The 18,728-nt window shown below is 48.2% G+C and overlaps 11 protein-coding genes across 11 annotated transcripts; 8 read left to right on the top strand and 3 right to left on the bottom strand.

The window, feature by feature from the left end:
- Positions 1-980: 980 nt before the first annotated feature.
- On the top strand, positions 981-2,424 carry BT62DRAFT_983945 (NAD(P)-binding protein; the record flags this gene model as incomplete). The annotated part of the gene is made up of 12 exons (XM_043189821.1): positions 981-1,017; positions 1,045-1,086; positions 1,143-1,252; positions 1,312-1,374; positions 1,420-1,588; positions 1,653-1,662; positions 1,709-1,839; positions 1,890-1,906; positions 1,955-2,010; positions 2,070-2,090; positions 2,148-2,224; positions 2,279-2,424. 12 exons carry the CDS (start codon positions 981-983, stop codon positions 2,422-2,424), a joined length of 879 nt encoding a protein of 292 aa, XP_043046648.1.
- Positions 2,425-2,840: 416 nt separating this feature from the next.
- BT62DRAFT_925686 (uncharacterized protein) lies at positions 2,841-4,717 on the bottom strand. The gene is made up of 8 exons (XM_043184872.1): positions 4,621-4,717; positions 4,198-4,560; positions 3,995-4,147; positions 3,777-3,944; positions 3,713-3,726; positions 3,490-3,659; positions 3,337-3,440; positions 2,841-3,281 (listed from the first exon to the last, which is right to left on the bottom strand). Exons 1-8 carry the CDS (start codon positions 4,693-4,695, stop codon positions 2,940-2,942), a joined length of 1,389 nt encoding a protein of 462 aa, XP_043046649.1. The 5' UTR covers positions 4,696-4,717; the 3' UTR covers positions 2,841-2,939.
- Positions 4,718-4,892: 175 nt separating this feature from the next.
- BT62DRAFT_925688 (uncharacterized protein) lies at positions 4,893-5,333 on the bottom strand. The gene has a single exon (XM_043184873.1). It carries the CDS (start codon positions 5,310-5,312, stop codon positions 5,037-5,039), a length of 276 nt encoding a protein of 91 aa, XP_043046650.1. The 5' UTR covers positions 5,313-5,333; the 3' UTR covers positions 4,893-5,036.
- A 72-nt stretch (positions 5,334-5,405) lies between these two features.
- On the top strand, positions 5,406-6,558 carry BT62DRAFT_940533 (SAICAR synthase-like protein). Its single transcript, XM_043187758.1, has 3 exons — positions 5,406-5,737; positions 5,769-5,942; positions 5,995-6,558. Exons 1-3 carry the CDS (start codon positions 5,426-5,428, stop codon positions 6,490-6,492), a joined length of 984 nt encoding a protein of 327 aa, XP_043046651.1. The 5' UTR covers positions 5,406-5,425; the 3' UTR covers positions 6,493-6,558.
- A 529-nt stretch (positions 6,559-7,087) lies between these two features.
- Positions 7,088-8,829, top strand: BT62DRAFT_925689 (CDC73-domain-containing protein). The gene is made up of 8 exons (XM_043184874.1): positions 7,088-7,478; positions 7,534-7,751; positions 7,803-7,929; positions 7,982-8,069; positions 8,119-8,250; positions 8,301-8,443; positions 8,498-8,574; positions 8,627-8,829. The coding sequence occupies exons 1-8, from the start codon at positions 7,094-7,096 to the stop codon at positions 8,729-8,731; spliced, it is 1,275 nt and encodes a 424-aa protein (XP_043046652.1). The 5' UTR covers positions 7,088-7,093; the 3' UTR covers positions 8,732-8,829.
- BT62DRAFT_925691 (WD40 repeat-like protein) lies at positions 8,661-10,629 on the bottom strand. Its single transcript, XM_043184875.1, has 3 exons — positions 10,430-10,629; positions 9,910-10,373; positions 8,661-9,850 (listed from the first exon to the last, which is right to left on the bottom strand). The coding sequence occupies exons 2-3, from the start codon at positions 10,162-10,164 to the stop codon at positions 8,876-8,878; spliced, it is 1,230 nt and encodes a 409-aa protein (XP_043046653.1). The 5' UTR covers positions 10,165-10,373; positions 10,430-10,629; the 3' UTR covers positions 8,661-8,875.
- An 800-nt stretch (positions 10,630-11,429) lies between these two features.
- On the top strand, positions 11,430-12,913 carry BT62DRAFT_990086 (uncharacterized protein). Its single transcript, XM_043190198.1, has 3 exons — positions 11,430-12,097; positions 12,147-12,222; positions 12,268-12,913. The coding sequence occupies exons 1-3, from the start codon at positions 11,554-11,556 to the stop codon at positions 12,485-12,487; spliced, it is 840 nt and encodes a 279-aa protein (XP_043046654.1). The 5' UTR covers positions 11,430-11,553; the 3' UTR covers positions 12,488-12,913.
- Positions 12,914-13,015: 102 nt separating this feature from the next.
- BT62DRAFT_990087 (uncharacterized protein) lies at positions 13,016-13,797 on the top strand (the record flags this gene model as incomplete). Its single annotated transcript, XM_043190199.1, has 2 exons — positions 13,016-13,114; positions 13,143-13,797. Coding segments are annotated over 2 exons (753 nt in total), but the record flags the coding sequence as incomplete, so codon positions are not given.
- A 159-nt stretch (positions 13,798-13,956) lies between these two features.
- On the top strand, positions 13,957-14,948 carry BT62DRAFT_999189 (uncharacterized protein; the record flags this gene model as incomplete). The annotated part of the gene is made up of 7 exons (XM_043190778.1): positions 13,957-14,010; positions 14,066-14,083; positions 14,133-14,248; positions 14,323-14,553; positions 14,603-14,613; positions 14,672-14,748; positions 14,802-14,948. 7 exons carry the CDS (start codon positions 13,957-13,959, stop codon positions 14,946-14,948), a joined length of 654 nt encoding a protein of 217 aa, XP_043046656.1.
- Positions 14,949-15,342: 394 nt separating this feature from the next.
- BT62DRAFT_990088 (uncharacterized protein) lies at positions 15,343-16,566 on the top strand. Its single transcript, XM_043190200.1, has 3 exons — positions 15,343-15,807; positions 15,866-16,076; positions 16,128-16,566. The coding sequence occupies exons 1-3, from the start codon at positions 15,743-15,745 to the stop codon at positions 16,404-16,406; spliced, it is 555 nt and encodes a 184-aa protein (XP_043046657.1). The 5' UTR covers positions 15,343-15,742; the 3' UTR covers positions 16,407-16,566.
- Positions 16,567-17,307: 741 nt separating this feature from the next.
- Positions 17,308-18,406, top strand: BT62DRAFT_925693 (PR-1 protein). Its single transcript, XM_043184876.1, has 7 exons — positions 17,308-17,663; positions 17,710-17,740; positions 17,794-17,857; positions 17,915-17,926; positions 17,974-18,017; positions 18,076-18,206; positions 18,264-18,406. Exons 1-7 carry the CDS (start codon positions 17,335-17,337, stop codon positions 18,286-18,288), a joined length of 636 nt encoding a protein of 211 aa, XP_043046658.1. The 5' UTR covers positions 17,308-17,334; the 3' UTR covers positions 18,289-18,406.
- Positions 18,407-18,728: the final 322 nt, after the last annotated feature.

The raw sequence follows: 18,728 nt of genomic DNA on the forward strand, positions 1-18,728 counted from the left end.
ATGGCTTACAGTGTACCACGTCATTTTCCATTGCTTGATTGAAATAAACTCGGGACCGCAGCCAGACCATCAAAATGATTGGCGATTTTCTTTTCTTAGAAAGGCTTCAACTTTCGGCGCCTGCAACATCTGCAACAACCTATGGTCATGCATACGCTGGAGTGCTCTATCTGCGCCCCTGGTTTGACTGAAGTCTGGAATTGCAACGCCTTTTCTTAGTAACATGGTCACTGAACTCACCTTGCTCTGCAGGATATCAATCTCCTCTTTTTATCTGTGGGCTTTACAAAATGACGCAGCTGCGTGGATACGCACTGGCTCTACCTGAGATGTATGTATCTTTAGTGCCTCGCCCTCTGCGCAACAGTATCGATTCACCAGCAGGGCAACATATACCTTTCCTGGTCTTCTCAGTTTCTACAAAGCGTGCGACGGACATTGCCATCAGCTGCGACCAAAGGTTGATACGAAGGGTTTTATTCCGTGTCTTTCGGGCCTAGTCTTTCTGGAATCCACCGGCGTTAAGCATTGCCAATATTGGACCACAAGATTCTAAATACTCACCTTCTCTATACCTATAGCACAAAGACTTTCATACAGCTGCCAGTATTTCCATGAAATGCTTATTCCCACACAGACGGGAGCCGCAATCGGCGAGACGATAGGAAAGCATTTCGTACTAAAAATGTAGTACATTTCCTGAGGCATCCGGGACATGCGGTTCTAGCGCATCAAACTAGCCTTTGGAAAGACATTTTGTAAAAATCCCGGGCTAACAAATTGAATATTTGTACTGTTTTACCATGTTCTCCGAGGATCATTTGTTTTCTACGTGATTTTGAATTTCCCTTTTGATCGGATTCGGAAATAGGATCGGAAAACTAAGAACCGGACAGCCGGTCTCGACAATTGTAGGCAGGCACTCCGAGTCGTTGCGGCTTATAAGACGTACGTCGCATCCTCATTTTCTTCCCGTCACCATGTCCTCTCCAGGCAAGTATCTGTCATTCCAGACGCGTTTCTCGAAATACTAATCAACCTCAGACTTATCCCTGACTTCCCTGTTCAATGTAAAGGGCAAGATTGGTGCGTCACCGCTGGCGGACTCCCTCCAATTCTGTCGTCCTCAAGACAAATCACAGTGCTGGTAACTGGCGGAGGATCAGGTATAGGGAAGATGATCGCCGCCGGGTTCGCTCAGAACGGAGCTAAAGTGTACATCGCTGCCAGGAAGGAGTCTCAGTTGAAGGAGGTAAATCCACGCGCTGCAACATACCCGGGCCAGCAACACGCGAGCTGACTTAACCGAAGGCCGTAGCTGATCTCCAAAAAACAGCCCCCGAAAAGGTTTTGTACATCGTCGGTAACGTTGCGGTGCGTAGTAATCCGCCATTTGTACCCTTTACTGAAGCAATGCAGAGCAAGGCAGGATGCGACGCCATCATAGCCGAATTCAAGAAACACGAGAACAAACTGCACGTTCTGGTCAACAACTCCGGCATCACCTGGGGAGGACCATACGACGACTTCCCCGAGGAGAAAGGGTGGGATAACGTCTTCAACGTGAACGTCAAGAGTATCTTCTACAGTGCGTACCTCCTTCCTCCTTCCGGAAGTCTACACGACTCTTAACATTTCGAACTCAATTTCAGTGACGGCAGGGTGAGTCCTGAGATTCACATTCGACACGAATCTCATTGCATTGTAGCCTTACGGAACTCCTTGCCAAAGACTCGGACGCTTACGACCCCGGTCGTGTCATCAACATCTCTTCGACAGCGTCTGTGGAGCCGGAAAGTGAAGGTGCTTTGAGCAGCGCCGGAAACGGCACATGGAGTTGTAAGTGAACGTGAGCACCCCGTTTCCGTCATCGAGCTAACGCTAGGCAGATCAGCCTAGTAAAGCCGCGGGTGAGTGACCTACCTCACCTCATACGCGCCGCCTAACATTCCTCGCAGTGAATCAGCTGACCTCATCGTTAGCCGTAAAACTGGGTCCCCGTCATGTCACGTAAGACTTGCGTTCATTCTGGGGGGGTGGTCCCTTTCGCTGACGCTTGAAGCTCCCAGGGTAAACGCCATACTGCCGGGGTATTTCCCCTTCCGTGTATCTCTCCATTTTCGTCCTAATCTCTCTCTCTCTCGTAGACTGTTCCCAAGTAAAATGACAGCCTGGGGCTTCAAAACTGTAGGCGACGAAATCTTTACCGCTAACCAACCGACGGGTATGTCTTGTACTTGTCAAGTCTGTGGTTTATTCGCTCATCGTGCCCTACTAGGACGATATGGTACACCTCAAGATATGGCTGGCCTGGCGCTTTTCCTTGCTTCGCCAGGTTCATCACACATTACAGGAACGCATACACTCCTTGATGGCGGGTCGAGGTTCGTCGCGCACAGAATAGCTCCTCAAGTCAAGCTATGACTGTTGCGACGCTTGGTGATGTATATAGAATGCAATGGATACAAGAGTACCGTATCGGGAGTCGAGATGTGCTACAGTTGTCATGATTGATCTTGTCGATATAGTTGCTACATGTAAATTAATATGCTTTGAATCCTTGTATGCTATAATTACAGAGTCGAGAACAAACATTAATCTGTTAACCGACGGTCTTCAAGCTCGTTCAATGCCTTTGTGACCTCACCTGGCGTTCCATGTGCGGCTGCTGGCCTCGTACTTCCCCTCGCCTATCACATATTATAGGAACGCACACACTTCTTGATGCGGTGTGACACGCAAAGCATAGCCCCTCAAGTGAAGCTATCACTAATTTTCGTGATGTCGAGGAAGCTTGGTGCTGCACACTATATTATTACATTGTGGATACAATTATTACATGAAAATTAATCCGCTTTGAATCTTTGCGAGTTACAGTTCCACGATGCCAAAGTCCCAGAAAACCAATCAAAAAGAAAGGATTAAAAAAAACCCTTCCATTACCGCCGATCTTTAGAAGGCGAGCTTTCTCCACGTTCGGAAACCTCGCCGCCGACACTGAGACCATTCAACACCAAGGTGAGGTCACCCAGGACCCCATTAATACCGTTAGCGTTCCGTGAGCCCGATACACTGTGGCCAGCCTTCCACTTGCTACCCATGCATTTACCCATCTGCTCCAAAATAGAATTGTACATCGTCCTGTTGAACCCGACGCACTGCAACCCAATACATGCAACTTTGAGAGCACCAGCGGCGTATAGTTGAGACGTCTCGTAGACGTTCTGCGGCGAGATGTTCTTGCGGCCGGCAATCGTTTCCTTGATGATAGCTTGTACTGTCTGCAGAAGAAATGAATCAGAAAGGACATTTGTATCAGTGTGGAAGGGGACGTACTCCCTTGGATAATGCTTCCCATTCTTTCGTTGTGAGGTCATCGAGTCGAAATGCTTTGTATACACCGGCGTAGTACCATGTACCATCCTTGTTGAAGAAGCACTCTACGCCAAAGGATGAGATAATGAATACAGCGACGTAAGTTGAACTCACCAGTAGGTTTGTTCATCCTCGCAAGAACATCAACTGATGACCACCGATGCGCAGTACCTATCCGAGGATTCGTATTACATTTGAAAGCTGGAGTCAAGAAATAGCCATGTTCCTCGCGTTCCGGACACCATGTAGTGGTGAGTTGTTGCAAAAGGCGGTAGTCTGTTAACCTATTGCGTGTTTCAGGAAGATAAAATGGGCATATATGGCAACGACAACGCACGAACTGCGCAAAGCCTACAAACGGGGCTCAGCCACTGATCCACGTCCATTAAAAAAACACGAACCCCAGATGTGTTACCGAGAAATTCGTGCAGGGACAAATTTTGAGGCAAAAGAATCGGTTTCAGCGTATCATCTGGTGGATCTTGGGGGAGAGGCATTGCAGCGAGGAGCTTGTTTCTCTGTTCGATGGTCTCCTCTGCTTCAACGGTCTGTGGAACGGTGTGTGTCATCTGCAATACCGATAAGCATCTGATGACAAGGGGAATAACACCGAACTGACCTTGTAATCAAAGTCATTATCGATAGGTCTAATATTGTGACTTTCGGAGGATATCGATGTTTGCAATGAACATTGTAAGGCTATGGGAGGCGTATCGTGCGCAATTCGGAGAGGAATCATTCCGGAAATTTGATTGCCCGACTGTTCCTTAGTCTGTGGAATCCATCAGCCCTATTACGTGTCAAGATAAGAAGATGACGAACCTTACAAGCGCCGTCATCGTACCGAGGAGGAGGCTCAGTAGAAACGGCCGTCTGTGCACTCTGTTTCTTTATTACGCGTATCTCTTCTCTCATCATCTTGACAAGACTGTCGAGGGCACTCTCCTTCTTCGGCAGGTTTACCTCCGTAACGCCTATGTTTCGGAGAGCATAAGACGTGCATTCTTTGAAGAAATCGGGGCTGACGCTGTCTTGAAGGTGATCTATAATGGCAGCTTTCTGTCCAAGAGACGTATAGGCCTCTGACAATCGTTGTACTGCCATGTCGCGAGCTTTCACGGCTTGCTTAACCTTCATCCGTTCTGTCGATAATTCGATGACCATGTCGACAACCTTGAAGGGATCCTGAAGATACGGTAAACTCGAAGACGAGTTGGCAAAATAACGCGCATATATGCTACTTACCGCTGCCTTTAAAATCTCCAATTCCTGTCTAGCCTGAGCCAGTTCATTGGCAAGCGTACCATCGGAGGCCATCATCAAGAATCTGAGCCAAAAGATTAGAAATCGGAGAAGAAGATAAAATCGTAGGCGGGCTGCAGTTACTTATATGTTTGCATGCAAAAGAAAATGAGAAGTGAGAAGAAACCAAGGAAAGACCGTTGTGGGAAAGTCGGGAATCGGGAATCGGGAGTCGGGACGCTTCCTGTAAATTTTTGGGGCTCCAGAAGGCAAACTTTTTGTCTGAAATAAGTATATTTTAGGCCTCGAGTACGACAGCTCAGTCAAGGGTAGAATTTTCAAAGAACGAAGGCCAGCAAAAAAATTTCGCAACGGATGGCGACTGACTGATATCTCCACCAAACGTCGACGAGTACAAGTCACAGCTCATCTCTCTTGGATCTCTGCCTCAGCGACTGAACATCAACTCGATGAACACCCTGAGCGGCCTTTAATGACGCCAACACTTCCTCGCCCCGCTGTGCCCATTCCTGCTTCGGCACACTCAGCAACTGCACGTCATCCAGCGAGCCTACTTGACCCACAAGAGTGATCAAAGGATGAATGGTCGCGAGAGCTTCCGGAGATTGGTTGTAAGGAGAATTAGGCGCGAGAGTGACCGTCAGATACGTGTATGTTTCGTAGTTCTGTTCCATGGCGGTAGGAGCAGAGAAGCTGCATCCATGCCGCATCCGTCGCTTAATAATAGGGCAATTGCCGAGGATGGTTCTGCCGAATATCGATCGATGCTTAGTTCGGCACGACCATCATGTCTTCATCCATTAGTACCATCCCGCTAGCATCTCAAGTCGGCGGACATGCTGGAGTTCTCACAAGTGAAGATGGATCGCTCCTGATTAAACCTGCTTCACCACCAGAACATCAGTTCTACCAATCCCTCAATACCAATCCCGCATTTGATGCGCTCCGACCGTTCGTCCCAAAGTTTCTTGGCACCCTCAAACTCGAAGGTCAGGTCGACGAAACAAACCAGGGTTTGGATCCAGGAAGTGGAATTGCCGTAAAGCAGCTCCCCGAAGCGCACCAGAAAGATGAGTGGTCATCAATGTCTCACGGTCATGTATATTTATCGTTCTTTACTTTGAATACAGTTCCTTGTCCTAGAGAACTTGTTGCATCATTTCATTAGACCAAATATCCTAGACATCAAGCTCGGGACTGTATTGTATGATGAAGACTCGTCAGCCGAGAAAGTTGCTAGGATGGAGAAGACTGCTAGAAATACGACATCCTTGGAGACAGGCGTGCGACTAACGGGTTTCCAAGTCAGTTCTTTATTCTTCACCAAAAAGTCTTCCCCTCATTGGATCCCCTCAGGTATATGACAACGCTACCAATGAAGCCGTTAACACGCCCAAATCCTATGGTAAATCCATCAAGCCGTCCGATCTCTCTGAGGGCATCGCACGTTTCTTCCCCGCTCTCTCTGTCTACAACACACAAGGTCTACCCCCAAAGCTTCTCGTACCCGTGCTCAAAGGGCTTCGTGAGGACATCGCAGAGATACGTGAGGCGTTTGCTAGTGTCGATTTGAGGATGGTCGGCGGTAGCCTGCTCATTGTTTACGAGGGTGATTTGGCCAAGGCAGAGGACGGGGCGAAATGGATGTTGGAGGAAGAAGATGAGGAAGGTGAAGACGATGACGACGATGACGATGAGAAGCTCAAGCGAGGACCTCCATATACCGTCAAATTGATTGATTTCGCTCATACCAGGTTTGTACCAGGGCAAGGGCCTGATGAGGGCGTGTTGAAAGGCTTTGACACGGTTCAGAGTCTGTTGGATGGAAGGCTGAAGGAAGTAGAGTCAGCGTGAGACGGCAATTCCCGTACAAATTTTACTTACTAGTGACAATACATGGATTTCAGCAGTCATAGAAAGTATTTCTTCGAAGCGGTACGAAAGTTGCAGCAATCGCTATGAATCAGAATCGAAGGGGTTGCTGTAGCTTTTTACTGCTTATGGGCTTAATGCTTGCTGCAAGCCGCTTAAGAAGTCTGATGCATTCGATATTGTAAAATTGTTACTAAATTTCGAAACTATCAAAAAAAGTCTATGAGAGGCACGGTCCGTAGCGCGAACTGACGACTTGCCCTGATCTCCTGCGACTAACTCGGCTAGTCCTGCTGGTTGCGGAATTGCTTCCCTAGCCAATCAAGGACTGATTATTCCAAGCCCAGACCACCCTTTACAGAGCGAGAAACTGTGGACACCAAGTTTTCTGGAGGGGACAGTCTTGAACCAGCGCACAAGCGGATTGCTTCGCTGATATAAACCACTCACATCCCGAGTTTTAGGGCCGTTACAGCCACTGCACCATTGTACCATTGCATTATTCTTACTGTCCTTAAAATCATTCCAGTCCATTGGCCTCATCTGCCCAATTCCAAGACTCGCTCCCTTACGGTGAACGACCATGACCACGACGCTGGAACCAGCACTCACCCTTCGGCAAGCTATCAAGGCGAAACAGAACATCACCTACACGAACAATGATGGACCTTGTTTATCCTTATCATCTGCAACACACCTGGTCATTCCCCCGCATACCTTTGCAAAGTCGGCGCCTACTCGTTTTCGCAAGGTCGACGTGACCACTGCGACAGGCCCTCAGGACTTTTACACTCTCGACGCACTCTATCTTGCATGGTCTCTCCAACATGCGTCTGCCGCCGACTACACGAGACAGGCACGAGAGAACGGGCTAAACATCGGTTTCGTGAGCGTTGCCGCAAGGAAGAAGGTGGTAGATTGGCTGGAGGGCAAGGGCTTTGAGTCGGACATGATTGTGCCTGCTGCAGGTGGGTTCTTGGTATTTAACTTCCCCCACAGACTATCAACTTTTCTGTCGTATAGGCGAAACGACTACGCCGCCAGGCACACCACCACCACGCTCGAGTAAACTAGCTCCTTCGTCGTCGCCGGGCAAACCAAAGACGCTAGATACACCTTCATCGTCAAACAAGCGACGTTATGTTGCTGATCCGCACGACCTAGAAGTTGTCAAGAAAATCAAGCAGAACGAGATTGAACTTCGAGACCGAAGTTCTGTCCTGCGGGGGACAAAACCTAACGTACGGTGCTGCACATAATCTCTCTCTTGACACTTCCCCGATCCTCTGCAGAACTTCTCTTCCATAAAGACGGCCTATGCGGAGAAACTGAAGAAAATGCGGGAAGCCAGCAAGCCTGGCGCACCAGTGTCTACTCCAGCACCGACACCGGATCTTAAAATGCAAGCACGAAAAGCTCGTACGTGATCTTTATATTGCCTATTGTACTGAATCCATATTTTTGACCCTAGGAAACAACTTCCCGATTATTATGATATCCTCTTCGCCTACAGCACTCGTCACAATGCACAACGTCAAGCGCTTCTTGCAAGAATCTGTGTACGTATCCTTGCCATGCTCCGACTCCGAAACCCATCATTCTTCTCAGCTTTGAGACCTCTCAAGCCGCTCGCGAGCGCGCCAAGGCTGAAGGAAATACGAAACCTGACGATCTCATTCCCATTTACCGCAAGTTGACTCACATCGACCCCAGTGGAAGGGAGACGTCGACACACGCTAGGTATCTTCGTTTTTTTTACGGCATTAGCAGTTGCTTATATCGAGATGCAGATATCTGGTAGTCGATTCCGTTGAAGCGCTATCGAAATTCGGGGCCGACGCGTGGGACCGCGTCGTATGCGTCATGACTACAGGTCAAGCCTGGCAATTCAAGCCCTATCGATGGAATGAACCGACAGTTCTCTTCCACCATGGTGCGTTTCGTGTTCTCAGCTGGCTTTTGGATCCACTGAGGCTTATGATAACAGTCAAGGGCTTTTACGTGTCATGGGCTAATGATCCGCCAAATAACAGGATCAAGGATTGGAACGTGACTGAGTTGAAGGTCAGCCTTGTTTGCCGCGAAGACTATCGTAAGGTACTTATCACCTCGGCAGATTGATCAGAATCGGCGGCACATTGACAAATCTGTGGTTGCGCACTTTTGGAAAATCCTGGATACATGGACAATGGCAAACAAGCCTTGGCTGATGAAAGGGTAGTATAATCTTATGTCACTTCCATCTCTCGACGTTCCCGTATCTTTGTTGTATTTGACATTGACGTCCGAACTTGTGTAATGAACGCTCATATAGCCGCCATGCTTAACCATTGCACGATTGTAAGAAAGTGTTTGCTCACTATTCCTACCAGGGCGTATAACTCCTAACGACACCATCATCGGCTGCAGTCCAGATGTCCCCAGTATCGGTGACGCGAATGTGTCTCACTGCGTCGCAATCTGTACCGACTATTTCCGCCTCAACGCGAACCGCATCTCCTTGCAGAGAAGCAACGTACGGCAGCCCGTCTTCCGCCCCCATGACCACATCTGTCGGAGAAAGAAAAGCCAGATCCTCAACTGCAGCTTCGTTTCTGGCAAACTGGACCACGGGTCCTTGAACGAGAGAGCGGATATCATAAATGCATACCATCCCTCTAGAGGATCCCGTTGCCAATTGGGTGTTACTAACAGCAATGGAGAGAAGAGAGCTAGCAGAAGAGGAAGAACGGGAAATTGAAGATGATCCGGGTGAGGCCCGCAAGTCAATCGAGGAGAACGATCCGTCTTGTAGTGCAGCATATATCGGCTCGGAAGAATCTAATGCGAGATACGAGGGCGTGATTTTGTTGATACCACTCGCAGTCGGAAACATGGAGGTCTGTGTGCCGGAAGGGACGTCCCAGAGCCGAAGGGTGCCGTCGAGGGCGGCAGAGAGGATCGAGCGGCCGGGACCGATGATGGCGGTTGCCGTGACGCGCCGAGTGTGGGCGCGAAGGGTGCGGGCCGGGTCTGGGGATGATGTAATCGCATCGCTGTCGGCAGGAAGGATTTGGACGGAGAAGTCGGAAGATGCGCTGAGAAGGACGCGGGAAGATGGGAAGAATTGGAGTGAAGTAAGCGTCGATTTGTGACTTCGGTAGAAAGCTGTGGGGGTGTTGTGGGCCGGTGATGCCCTAAAAAGTTGGGCAGAGCCGTCGAGGAATCCACATGCAAACTGGGAGCGGTTGGGGGACAGTGCGAATGCGGTAATTCGATGTGGAAGCGTCGTGTAAGAATGGGTCGGAAGTAGAGCTTTCGTAGGGGAAACACCTAATTCGGGACATGATATTTTATATTTCTGGAATGCGAACTTTGATCAAAACGAAAAGAATATATGAGTTATATTATAATACGCACACGACCCCCACCTGCCAGCTCGACCCTAATGTTGCCTTCTTTGGTGTGAAACTGGACAAGATCGCGATCAATGTCATCCAGAACTACAGAAACTTTTCCATGCACTGAGGGGGACGCCTTTTTGTAGCAAGATATCCAGATGTCTTCCGAAGGAATGATACCGGAGTGGACGTCGCCAATCACTTCAGAGAAAGTGGGCTGGATAGTTGCAATCGGAAGTATAACAGACGATTTCGTAGCAGTAGACTCTGGCATCTTGATGAATAAAGTATTGCTGCAAGCAGATCGATGAGGTAAGTGTTCGAGGAGGTGATTGCCAAACATAGTGCATGTGCCTTATTCTAGATCGCTGAAATTCCACTTCATACATTTTCACCCATGTGCGGCTGCCGATTTGGTATCTACCCGGTCGCTCGACGTCCAGGAACGGGACGAAGATGAATACGAAGACCATTCGGAAGGCGCTGAAAACGACTCTGATGACTACTCAGAGGATGGCCGGAAGGCACCAAAATCTCACCAAGGTTTAAACGGGCTGTCTGTCGGCTCATCGAGACCCAGCTGCCAGCGTCCTACTTTGCCTAAAGCCGGTGCTCGGCATCCGGATTACGTGCTAAGCAAGGGTGGGGTTGCACAGATGAAAATCCGGAAGGACTTGCATATATCTCCAGGATATGGAAGGACAATTTTTGGCGTCCTTCAGTGGGCCTGAGAGAGCTGATCCAAAATGTGATGGTGCCTTGGCCGCTCTCGGGGCCAAGCCTGGTTGTGCGGCATGTACCCCGAAGGACATCGAAGCTCGTCCCATCTTTCCGTCGACCGGTGACTGGGTGACCTTTCCGCTGAAGCTTCATCAGGTTCCTCCAGGTCACCAGATTTCCATTGGAGTGTCTCAGATTTGAAGACTTCCTGTTTCATCGGCCTGCATTTGACGTATTGGAAACTGATCTCAGCGGAAGGCACAGGGTAGGCACCGTTCTACTTGATAAGCGATTACGACATCGCATCTTCGTATGTAGTTTCTTTCGTCTTCGCTCTGCAGGCGTTAAATCTTCCTTCTGTAGGTAAAAGGCGTGTTTGTAACAATTCGACCCGGTCGCACGGTCGGTCTGCACTATAGTATCGACATCTAGAAAGACGTAGAAATCAGCAGAGATCGTGTTGGGTTACGGGACAAAGATAAATGTTCTGATGCTGCGTTCAACATCGGGAGATCGCTTTTCGAATGCTCAGAGCGTTGCTCGGCAGCTCTACATTGACCTGTTGATCCAGCATCATCCCTGTATGGAGACTCGCTATGTAGCGAAGCAGCTCGAAAGGCAGACGCGCATCTCCTTTTCGACCAACTTCAAAAAGATAAGGGGGATGAAGTTTTTTTTTTTTTTACCGCACTAAGTATGCTGGAGAATCCGTTCGTATCATCGTCAAATACTATAACGGAGACACTCCTCAGCTCAAGTATACCGCACACCTGATAAAGGCTTTTTTGGGTTTGGATCCGGATATAAAACCTTCCAGGACTGTCTTCATTTTAAATCTGCTTCGGCTGATATAGACGTCGAGATTGCTGTGGATGACGGCAAGGTACTCCTTCACGACCTGACACTATCCTCTGTCTTCATCCATTGCAAACCTCAATTTACCATGTGTTATCGACACTTGCGCACAGCCGATTCTTTGGAAGGGATGGAACTCGATGACGACAATACCCACTTTGAAGAACAGAATGAGAAGGAATCGCTGGGGGACGAACAGGAGTCAGAAGCGAAACGTTTTTGGCCAGACGATCCCTCCGCTTCTGTTTGCGACTGCTCCTCACTCTACGTGCTTCATTTGATGACCCAGGAGCTTGAAAACGTATCCCCCATGCGTAAGACGGAGATGGAAATGGAGCGCCAGCTTTCTCTGCGATCTTTGCCGCGGAACCTTACTTTTGAGACGACCAAACCTAGTCATTACGCAGGAGACGATGCGCCGTTCAAGATGACGTTGTTTTGGTCAACTGATGATGATATATCTGGGTTCAGGGTCTTCATCTGCTCCGATGTCTATAAGGATGCGGAACCTCTTTTGATGAAATCTAAACCGTGCCATGAATTCGATTTGGAACTGGTGAGCAAGAATGAGAATAAAACACAGGCTACTGATGCGCCGATGATTCCTGCTGAATCGCGCGCTGACGGTTCTGGTATGGTTTTTTTAGTAGGCCCTCAACTTACGTTGACGATCAAGAGTAGAACACGCGTTGGAATTCGACTTATTCTCAAACTCTGATAAAATCGTTTTCAACGATCATATTCCAAATGGCAAGAAGTACGTCGCTCAAGTGTGTTGGAACAAGGATCGCGCTTTGTATAGCTTACTCTTGTCGTTTGCCGTACCACCTTCCCCTTCCTCCTCGGCCTCTTTGAAGATCGAATCTCAAGCGCAAAAAGTGACTGTCGAATGGGGTACATCACTAGAGTCAGGAGCCGACTCATGGATAGTCGTTCTTAAATGGAAAGACCGTGAAATTCTTCAAAAAGTAGACGCCCCGAAAGTCGAAGCCTTGTTAGACGAAGAATTAGGCGATGATTAATTGCTGGTGGTCGAGGTGTATGCCAAGTCGTCTGCATGTGGCTTGACCAGCACCAATTTCGCATCAAAGGACATTCAACATGAACCTCTGCCCGCTCCGGTCCTAGTCACTTCTTCTAGCCATATCTCATCAGTTACAGCCGTGTCATCGTCATCGTCTCTGCTAGCGTCACACACATATCCGACATCTGTCGTCGAACAGACCCTGTCTAGGACGCTCAAGGAAACCTACTGTTCCAGAACATCCACACCCTGCCCCAATCAACCTTTGTCATCTGCCGATTCAACTGTATCGACGTCCGCTTCGACTTCAAGTAGAGACACTCCATCTCAGTCCAATCTTAGTACAAGTACAAGGATCCCTAGTCCAGGGCTAGAGTATGTCGACCGTTTCGATGGCTTTGGAAGTTGTGACAATGATGACGGCCCTGCAATTGTAGCGGTCAGGCCCGATCATCAGTTACGAGTTCCGCGAGTATATAAACGGCTTGCAAGCCTAGATCACCAAGCCAACTACGGATACGATGAAATGCCTGTCGATATCCAGGCCAATTTCATGACAGAACGTATTCAAGACAAGTTCGTCGCAAAGGCAGCCTGGACGGCAAATACTGTCTTCTTTCCTTCTGTACGCACTTCCCTGACCATGCTTTTAGGACTCTGATAACTTACCGACGTCGTACATCCCGGTCGTATCTACCTTCATTGATCACCAGAAAGTTGAAGTCGGCAATTACTACATGGTACAGTTGAAGAGCTGCGATGGTACCATCCATGAAGCGGTCATTTACGTTCACTCCGTCCACTATCCCCAAGATCCTCCTGACGAAGCGTCGAACGGCGCGGTGCTAGGCCTATCTCGGTACATCAAATGGATCCTTGTCCATCCTGACGCGCCCGATGACGGTCTCTTTCTTCTGTTTACAGGAGATGAGCTCAGGATCGGAATTCGCTGGGACTCAGAGACGTTCAGTGCAAGAGCGATTGTCAAAGTCCACGAATATGTGCAGGTCACCCATAAACTGGAGTCAGCCACTACTGGTGCCACTCGCCGTTTTATTTGTAACTGGGCTCTTCAGCACACCCGTGTGTGCAAACCAGGAACTATAGAGAGTTTCGTCGCAGTTCCCGAGGACCTTGGTACTCGAAAACTTGGGCTAAAGAAATTCACCCCGCACAGAATAGATTCTCTAAATTTCGGCGACCTGTTTTGTGGAGTCGGAGGCGCGTTTTGCGGTTTCAAAGATGCTGGCTTTACTTCTCAGTTTGGCGCCGAAGCAAGCGACGCAGCAGGAGAAGCTTTTCGGGTATGTAGGTGTTGCCGATCTTCACTCACTTGCTGACCGTTCTTCAGAATAATTGCCTTACTGCTATCCTATATCCTTCGATACCTTCTTAGGTTACTCGTGGTCAAAGAATCCGTTCCAGAGCGCAGTGATATCTGTTTGTCCTCCGTCTGGTATATACGCAATGGACAAACATCCGGTTATACAAGTTATCAATACCTTCAAACCTGCCTATGTTGTACGTCGTTGCTATTCTTGTTATTCTCAGCGTCATCTGATTAAGTATGCTTCAGGTATACAACTACCCCGTGGTCCGTAGTCCATCTATACAATATTTGGGTCACACAGCTAACAGGACAGGACCAGCTGTCTACGGATAATATCGGCGATCTTAGGAAGCTTCAGTATCAAATATTGAAGCAAGGATACAGTTTCACTTATGGCGTGCTAAAGCTAAGGATTTTGGAGTCTCCATCGTGAGGAATAGACTGGTTCTTATTGCCGCGGCGCCGACTCAGCCTATGCCTGAGCTTCCGTCACCCACGCACAGTTCCAGCTATCATTTTGCACCAACGAAGACTCTTCAAGATGCTATCGGCGATCTTGATTGGAAGAACACAACGTGTCAAGCTACCGGATCAGGCCTCAAGAGCGTAGTTTCTCATCCGGTAGATGGTTTTCAGCCCGTTTCCCGACACTGCGCTGGCTGTGTCACTCCCGATTTCACAAAATGGGATGACTCACGTACTGTCGCAGATTGGAATGAGCCTCTACCTGGCAAGTTTTCTCTTGGGTGTTTCCTCTAGTTATGTGAGCTGATGGGACCCTAGCCTTGCTAACCGTGCCGTCGGAAAAGTGGAAGTGCCGGCAAACAAGTGAGTGGATGACACATTACTTAGGCCCGGAACGTTCCTGGCCAGAGCATCAGACAATCCACAACGTCCATTCAGAGATGGCACGAGCCCTCTCGTTCCTGGTGAGTACTTCTTATCACATTCCTGATTCATATCGACATTGATGTGTCGATAGGACTCGTGGGATTTCAGCGGGTCTCTGAAAGATCAGTACAACCAGTTAAGCGCGCTTGTTTGCAGCGGCCGTCTCTCCAGCTCATCCGGTCAATGTCGCAAACGCTCTGCCTCCCCTTTTAGCGAAAGCAATAGCAGAGGAGATTAAAACCGTCATAGTCAAGTCCAACCCACGTCTTGCAAACGCGTCCTAGATTGAAAAAAAAAAAGAATAGAAAAGAGGCATGTCGTCGGAGGCTTTTCTTCTGAGAATGGCGACCTAATTGTGTTTACAGAATAGATAACGTATTAATGGAATACAAGTCTTGACTTGAATGATACTGTGAAAGCCGTTTGGCTAATGAACTAAACCTGCCAGTGCCGAATCGGTATAGCAGGACGCTAGGATGATTCGAGACAAAGACGCATAATCTTAACTGCGCACGCCTAAGTGTTAATATTGAGCACAGCGGAGTTTTCTGCCGTTGTTCCGCTACTCGGGGTTATTTTTAGTCTCACACTGTGGATCGCATGGCCGAGCCCGGGCGGGTCGACGTCGATAGCTACTCCGATAATCTCGGACCTGTGGTTCTTGCGAAGTCGTGGGACCAAGGATATTGTTGCTCTCCTCAGTCTCCTCTGCTCAAAATTTCTTCGAGTTCTATGGTCTGTAGTTCCAAGCGCGGCCGCTTGGTTCTGAATGTTCAACGGTTCTTAGCCTTGGACTCAGGTATACGGTGCATTTAAGTCTCATAGTAGCTCATTCTCCAGGCCGTTCCACCGACAGCGGCGAGTGAATGTTTTAGCTCGGATGATGTCTGCGGCCGGTATATCCTCCATTGATCGACCTTCATTATCGGGTCTGCGTCGGTAACTCGTTGTTGTTCCCTGAAAAGGAGGCTTCCACGATGCCAGTCTTAAAGCCCGAGGATTTGATCTCACGCTTGCCAGCTCAGTCCTAAGATGTCGTCCACGGACCAATCGTCCTCAGTTCTGCAGATGCAAACGTTGCAGGGGAAATCAGTCACGTACGTCTTCCCCCCTTTGATACAAGTATACTGCATAACCCTTTGATTTGTCTTATAGTTATATCGTCTTTGGCCTTCTTGCTGCAATCCTTGTGGTCGGGCTATGCTTTACGTTATTTTGGATGAGCAGAATGCGCAGACGGAGAAGATTCCAGGCCGAGGATGGCATCCTTCCTCCGTTTGGGATCTTACCGTCGAAGGAAATGCCTCAATGCCACGAGATATGGTTAGGTACTCCATCATCAACATTCTCATGGAATGACATAAGAGTGAGTCACCCTGACCTTCCGGCTATATATAATGCTTAAATTCCTTCCTAGCCTTTATCTATCGAAAAACTGCCCTTACCCGTTTCCACTCCAATACCACCACCATCGCCGAAAGTTAGACGATTTTTCTTCAAGAAGGCAGAAATCCAGTCGCTATCCAGTGTTTCAAAGAGCACCGTGACGTCTTGCGACAGTCTCCCCTCCCACTTTTCTATCGACGAAAAGGAGACTATCCAAGAGGCCTTCCGAGTTTCGGTTCTCATAGCCATGCCATCCCCTTCTCCCTCTAATGCAGAAATGAATGTTGGTGTCACTTCGACTACCACATAGCACATGAACTCCTTTTACGCTCTTTTTCACGACAGTTCTACCGACCATTTTTGACACGTCCCCTGATACCCACCATTGATGATTATCGCTACCAGTTTATCACTACCAGAGTATGCGTAGTATCCCCTTTCATAATTCCAAGTAATGTACTTAGTATACCGCTATAAAAAGAATACTATATACACGGTAATAGGCGGTAATCTCGGGCAATAACGTACTACAAGTAATCAAATAAGTAAGTGGGACTAGGAGATGACCATCAGCTAGTGATACATCTTTGTTTGTGAGTGTCCCATTATCAATTTTTGGAAACATGGATAACAATTCTTTCGTAATTTCTTGAGGTTTGTCGAGACCCGCCTTGACATTTGCGAAGCTAACACGTGGCAATGCAGAAAAATACATACTTCTCGTTTCTTGCCCAATGCCTTCCACTCTTTGTTACCTCTCCACAACATGTTTCAGAGTTTTCTGTGTAGCGTCCAGATTTGACTAGCGCTCCCACCAGCTGCACATCGAAGCAATGCAAGACTCTACAGTACTGATTCGGAGTTACCTCGGTCTCAGTCTCCAGCCTCAAAAGCCATTCAAATAACTCTGTGTTGTGAACCCGGACACGTAAAATACTTTCAAAAACGTCTGCTTTCATCTCATTTTGACTTGAAGTCCATATATTCTCCGCAAAGCAAGGATGTTTGACTGTGCCAGCGATACCTTGTGATCCGGTCCCATTCGTGCCAAGGACGCACCGACATTTATTCTAGGCTGAAAGAAAGCTAAACTTGTTACTCAATCTATGAGCGGTTGCTGTCTCGGCCTTAGGGATTACGGTCAGGTGGCTGTGCAGGCTTTATATAGTTTATATAAGTCGACTGGTAGGTCTTCGGTTCTTCAGTTTCGCAACAAATCTAAAAGCTACATAGGAAACATGCAATTCCAAGTATCCCTTATTGTTGCCGCCATCCTCGCCATCCTCGGGTCTGCGTCTACGCTTCCAAGAGACTGTGAGGTCCTCGACGTCGATAACGAGCCTTACCTCCGCGAGGCTGGTCAGATCGTCTTTGAGCCGCTCGCCTTTGATGGGGAATCTGAATTCGGAATGGATGGAGACACTTCCATCCTCGAAGACTGGAAAACGTCCATCGTGAGGCAGCACAATGAGTATAGGGCTCAATACGGCGCCAAACCTCTTACATGGAGCGATGCCCTGTACCCGGGTGCTTCACAATGGGCTAGTCAGTGCAAGTTTCAACACAGGTAGGCATACCCCATGTCAGAAGCCTTATTCCCAAATTATACCCAGTGACGGGCAAGGAAAGTACGGGGAGAACCTGGTGAGTTTATAGGGCTGTCAGACTACTGAGTCGACACCCATCGTTCCCTATAGGCTGCCGGAACCGGGAACTCTTATGGGTTCTCCAGTGGTCTCAAGAGCTGGATGGATGAAGCCTGTAAGCTCATACAAGCTTTCCCCAGAATGGTCTGCTTATAAATGATCTTACATTCAGCAAAATATGACTGTACGCTTCCCTTGTAACTACTTAACATATCTCACCTTTGAGGACAGATAATCACCCTGGCTTTTCCAGTACTACTGGTCACTTCACTCAGGTATTACCTGTTCCTTCCGGCGGCGTCATCCAGATTTCTGATTCAAATACTATCACAGGTTGTTTGGAAGAGCAGCAAGCAAGTAGCCTGCGCTATAGCTAGTTGCAGAGGCGGAACCATCTTCCAGCAACCATCAAAATACGTCGTTTGCAGGTATTCACCAGCCGGGAATTTTGCTGGCCAGTTTCCGTAAGCCTTCGTTGTTGTCAGGTCTCTTCTCAAACACTCATCGATCAATTTGAATAGTGAGAATGTCGGCAAACACAGATAAGCTTCAGAATCGTGGGCTTCAATAGCCGGTGTAGATATACTAAATGACTGTCAATTCCGTTGTACTTTGTAACTCATCGTCGTTTACGCTTGAAAGGGGAGTACTTGATGATATCCAGTATATGATGTCAGAAAATGCTCCTGTGTTTTTTTTCTGTGGAGTGAATGTCTGAGCTGAAAATGTGGCAAGATATTATGCAAAGAGAGATCGGCTCAGTCCCGACACGAAACCTGAGACCTGAGCCTTGGACACTTCTACATATGACATGAATGCAGTAGGCTTGATACCAGCTAACCTGACACTGAAAAGGCTCATGCAATTCGCAGTTTTTCTTTTGGCATCATTAGAGCTGTCCTGACCACCAGAAATCTACCAGTATGTGTTCCTACATTGCCAATTTGACTGTCCATCATGACATTCATGTCATCCAGAGCAAGCTG

The sequence above is a fragment of the Guyanagaster necrorhizus genome (assembly GCF_019112545.1).
Source record: "Guyanagaster necrorhizus MCA 3950 unplaced genomic scaffold BT62scaffold_1, whole genome shotgun sequence".
Taxonomy (NCBI): Eukaryota; Fungi; Basidiomycota; class Agaricomycetes; order Agaricales; family Physalacriaceae; genus Guyanagaster; species Guyanagaster necrorhizus.

What these genes read in the sequence shown, in the direction of transcription:
- BT62DRAFT_925686 (XM_043184872.1), bottom strand. Translation starts at nt 4,695, where the DNA reads ATGATGGCCTCCGATGGTACGCTTGCCAATGAACTGGCTCAGGCTAGA. An exon ending in TGGAGATTTTAAAGGCAGCG is followed by an intron (nt 4,561 to 4,620) that starts GTAAGTAGCATA and finishes CCGTATCTTCAG; the next exon opens with GATCCCTTCAAGGTTGTCGA. An exon ending in GGGAAGCATTATCCAAGGGA is followed by an intron (nt 3,282 to 3,336) that starts GTACGTCCCCTT and finishes TTTCTTCTGCAG; the next exon opens with ACAGTACAAGCTATCATCAA.
- BT62DRAFT_925689 (XM_043184874.1), top strand. Translation starts at nt 7,094, where the DNA reads ATGACCACGACGCTGGAACCAGCACTCACCCTTCGGCAAGCTATCAAG. An exon ending in TGCGGGGGACAAAACCTAAC is followed by an intron (nt 7,752 to 7,802) that starts GTACGGTGCTGC and finishes GATCCTCTGCAG; the next exon opens with AACTTCTCTTCCATAAAGAC. An exon ending in GACAGTTCTCTTCCACCATG is followed by an intron (nt 8,444 to 8,497) that starts GTGCGTTTCGTG and finishes TTATGATAACAG; the next exon opens with TCAAGGGCTTTTACGTGTCA.
- BT62DRAFT_990088 (XM_043190200.1), top strand. Translation starts at nt 15,743, where the DNA reads ATGTCGTCCACGGACCAATCGTCCTCAGTTCTGCAGATGCAAACGTTG. An exon ending in TTGCAGGGGAAATCAGTCAC is followed by an intron (nt 15,808 to 15,865) that starts GTACGTCTTCCC and finishes TTTGTCTTATAG; the next exon opens with TTATATCGTCTTTGGCCTTC. An exon ending in TCTCATGGAATGACATAAGA is followed by an intron (nt 16,077 to 16,127) that starts GTGAGTCACCCT and finishes ATTCCTTCCTAG; the next exon opens with CCTTTATCTATCGAAAAACT.
- BT62DRAFT_925691 (XM_043184875.1), bottom strand. Translation starts at nt 10,164, where the DNA reads ATGCCAGAGTCTACTGCTACGAAATCGTCTGTTATACTTCCGATTGCA. An exon ending in AGCTGGCAGGTGGGGGTCGT is followed by an intron (nt 9,851 to 9,909) that starts GTGCGTATTATA and finishes TTCGCATTCCAG; the next exon opens with AAATATAAAATATCATGTCC.
- BT62DRAFT_925693 (XM_043184876.1), top strand. Translation starts at nt 17,335, where the DNA reads ATGCAATTCCAAGTATCCCTTATTGTTGCCGCCATCCTCGCCATCCTC. An exon ending in CTACTGGTCACTTCACTCAG is followed by an intron (nt 18,018 to 18,075) that starts GTATTACCTGTT and finishes ATACTATCACAG; the next exon opens with GTTGTTTGGAAGAGCAGCAA. An exon ending in AATTTTGCTGGCCAGTTTCC is followed by an intron (nt 18,207 to 18,263) that starts GTAAGCCTTCGT and finishes CAATTTGAATAG; the next exon opens with TGAGAATGTCGGCAAACACA.
- BT62DRAFT_940533 (XM_043187758.1), top strand. Translation starts at nt 5,426, where the DNA reads ATGTCTTCATCCATTAGTACCATCCCGCTAGCATCTCAAGTCGGCGGA. An exon ending in CATCAATGTCTCACGGTCAT is followed by an intron (nt 5,738 to 5,768) that starts GTATATTTATCG and finishes CTTTGAATACAG; the next exon opens with TTCCTTGTCCTAGAGAACTT. An exon ending in TGCGACTAACGGGTTTCCAA is followed by an intron (nt 5,943 to 5,994) that starts GTCAGTTCTTTA and finishes GGATCCCCTCAG; the next exon opens with GTATATGACAACGCTACCAA.
- BT62DRAFT_990086 (XM_043190198.1), top strand. Translation starts at nt 11,554, where the DNA reads ATGTGTTATCGACACTTGCGCACAGCCGATTCTTTGGAAGGGATGGAA. An exon ending in ATCGCGCGCTGACGGTTCTG is followed by an intron (nt 12,098 to 12,146) that starts GTATGGTTTTTT and finishes GATCAAGAGTAG; the next exon opens with AACACGCGTTGGAATTCGAC. An exon ending in CATATTCCAAATGGCAAGAA is followed by an intron (nt 12,223 to 12,267) that starts GTACGTCGCTCA and finishes CGCTTTGTATAG; the next exon opens with CTTACTCTTGTCGTTTGCCG.
- BT62DRAFT_925688 (XM_043184873.1), bottom strand. Translation starts at nt 5,312, where the DNA reads ATGGAACAGAACTACGAAACATACACGTATCTGACGGTCACTCTCGCG.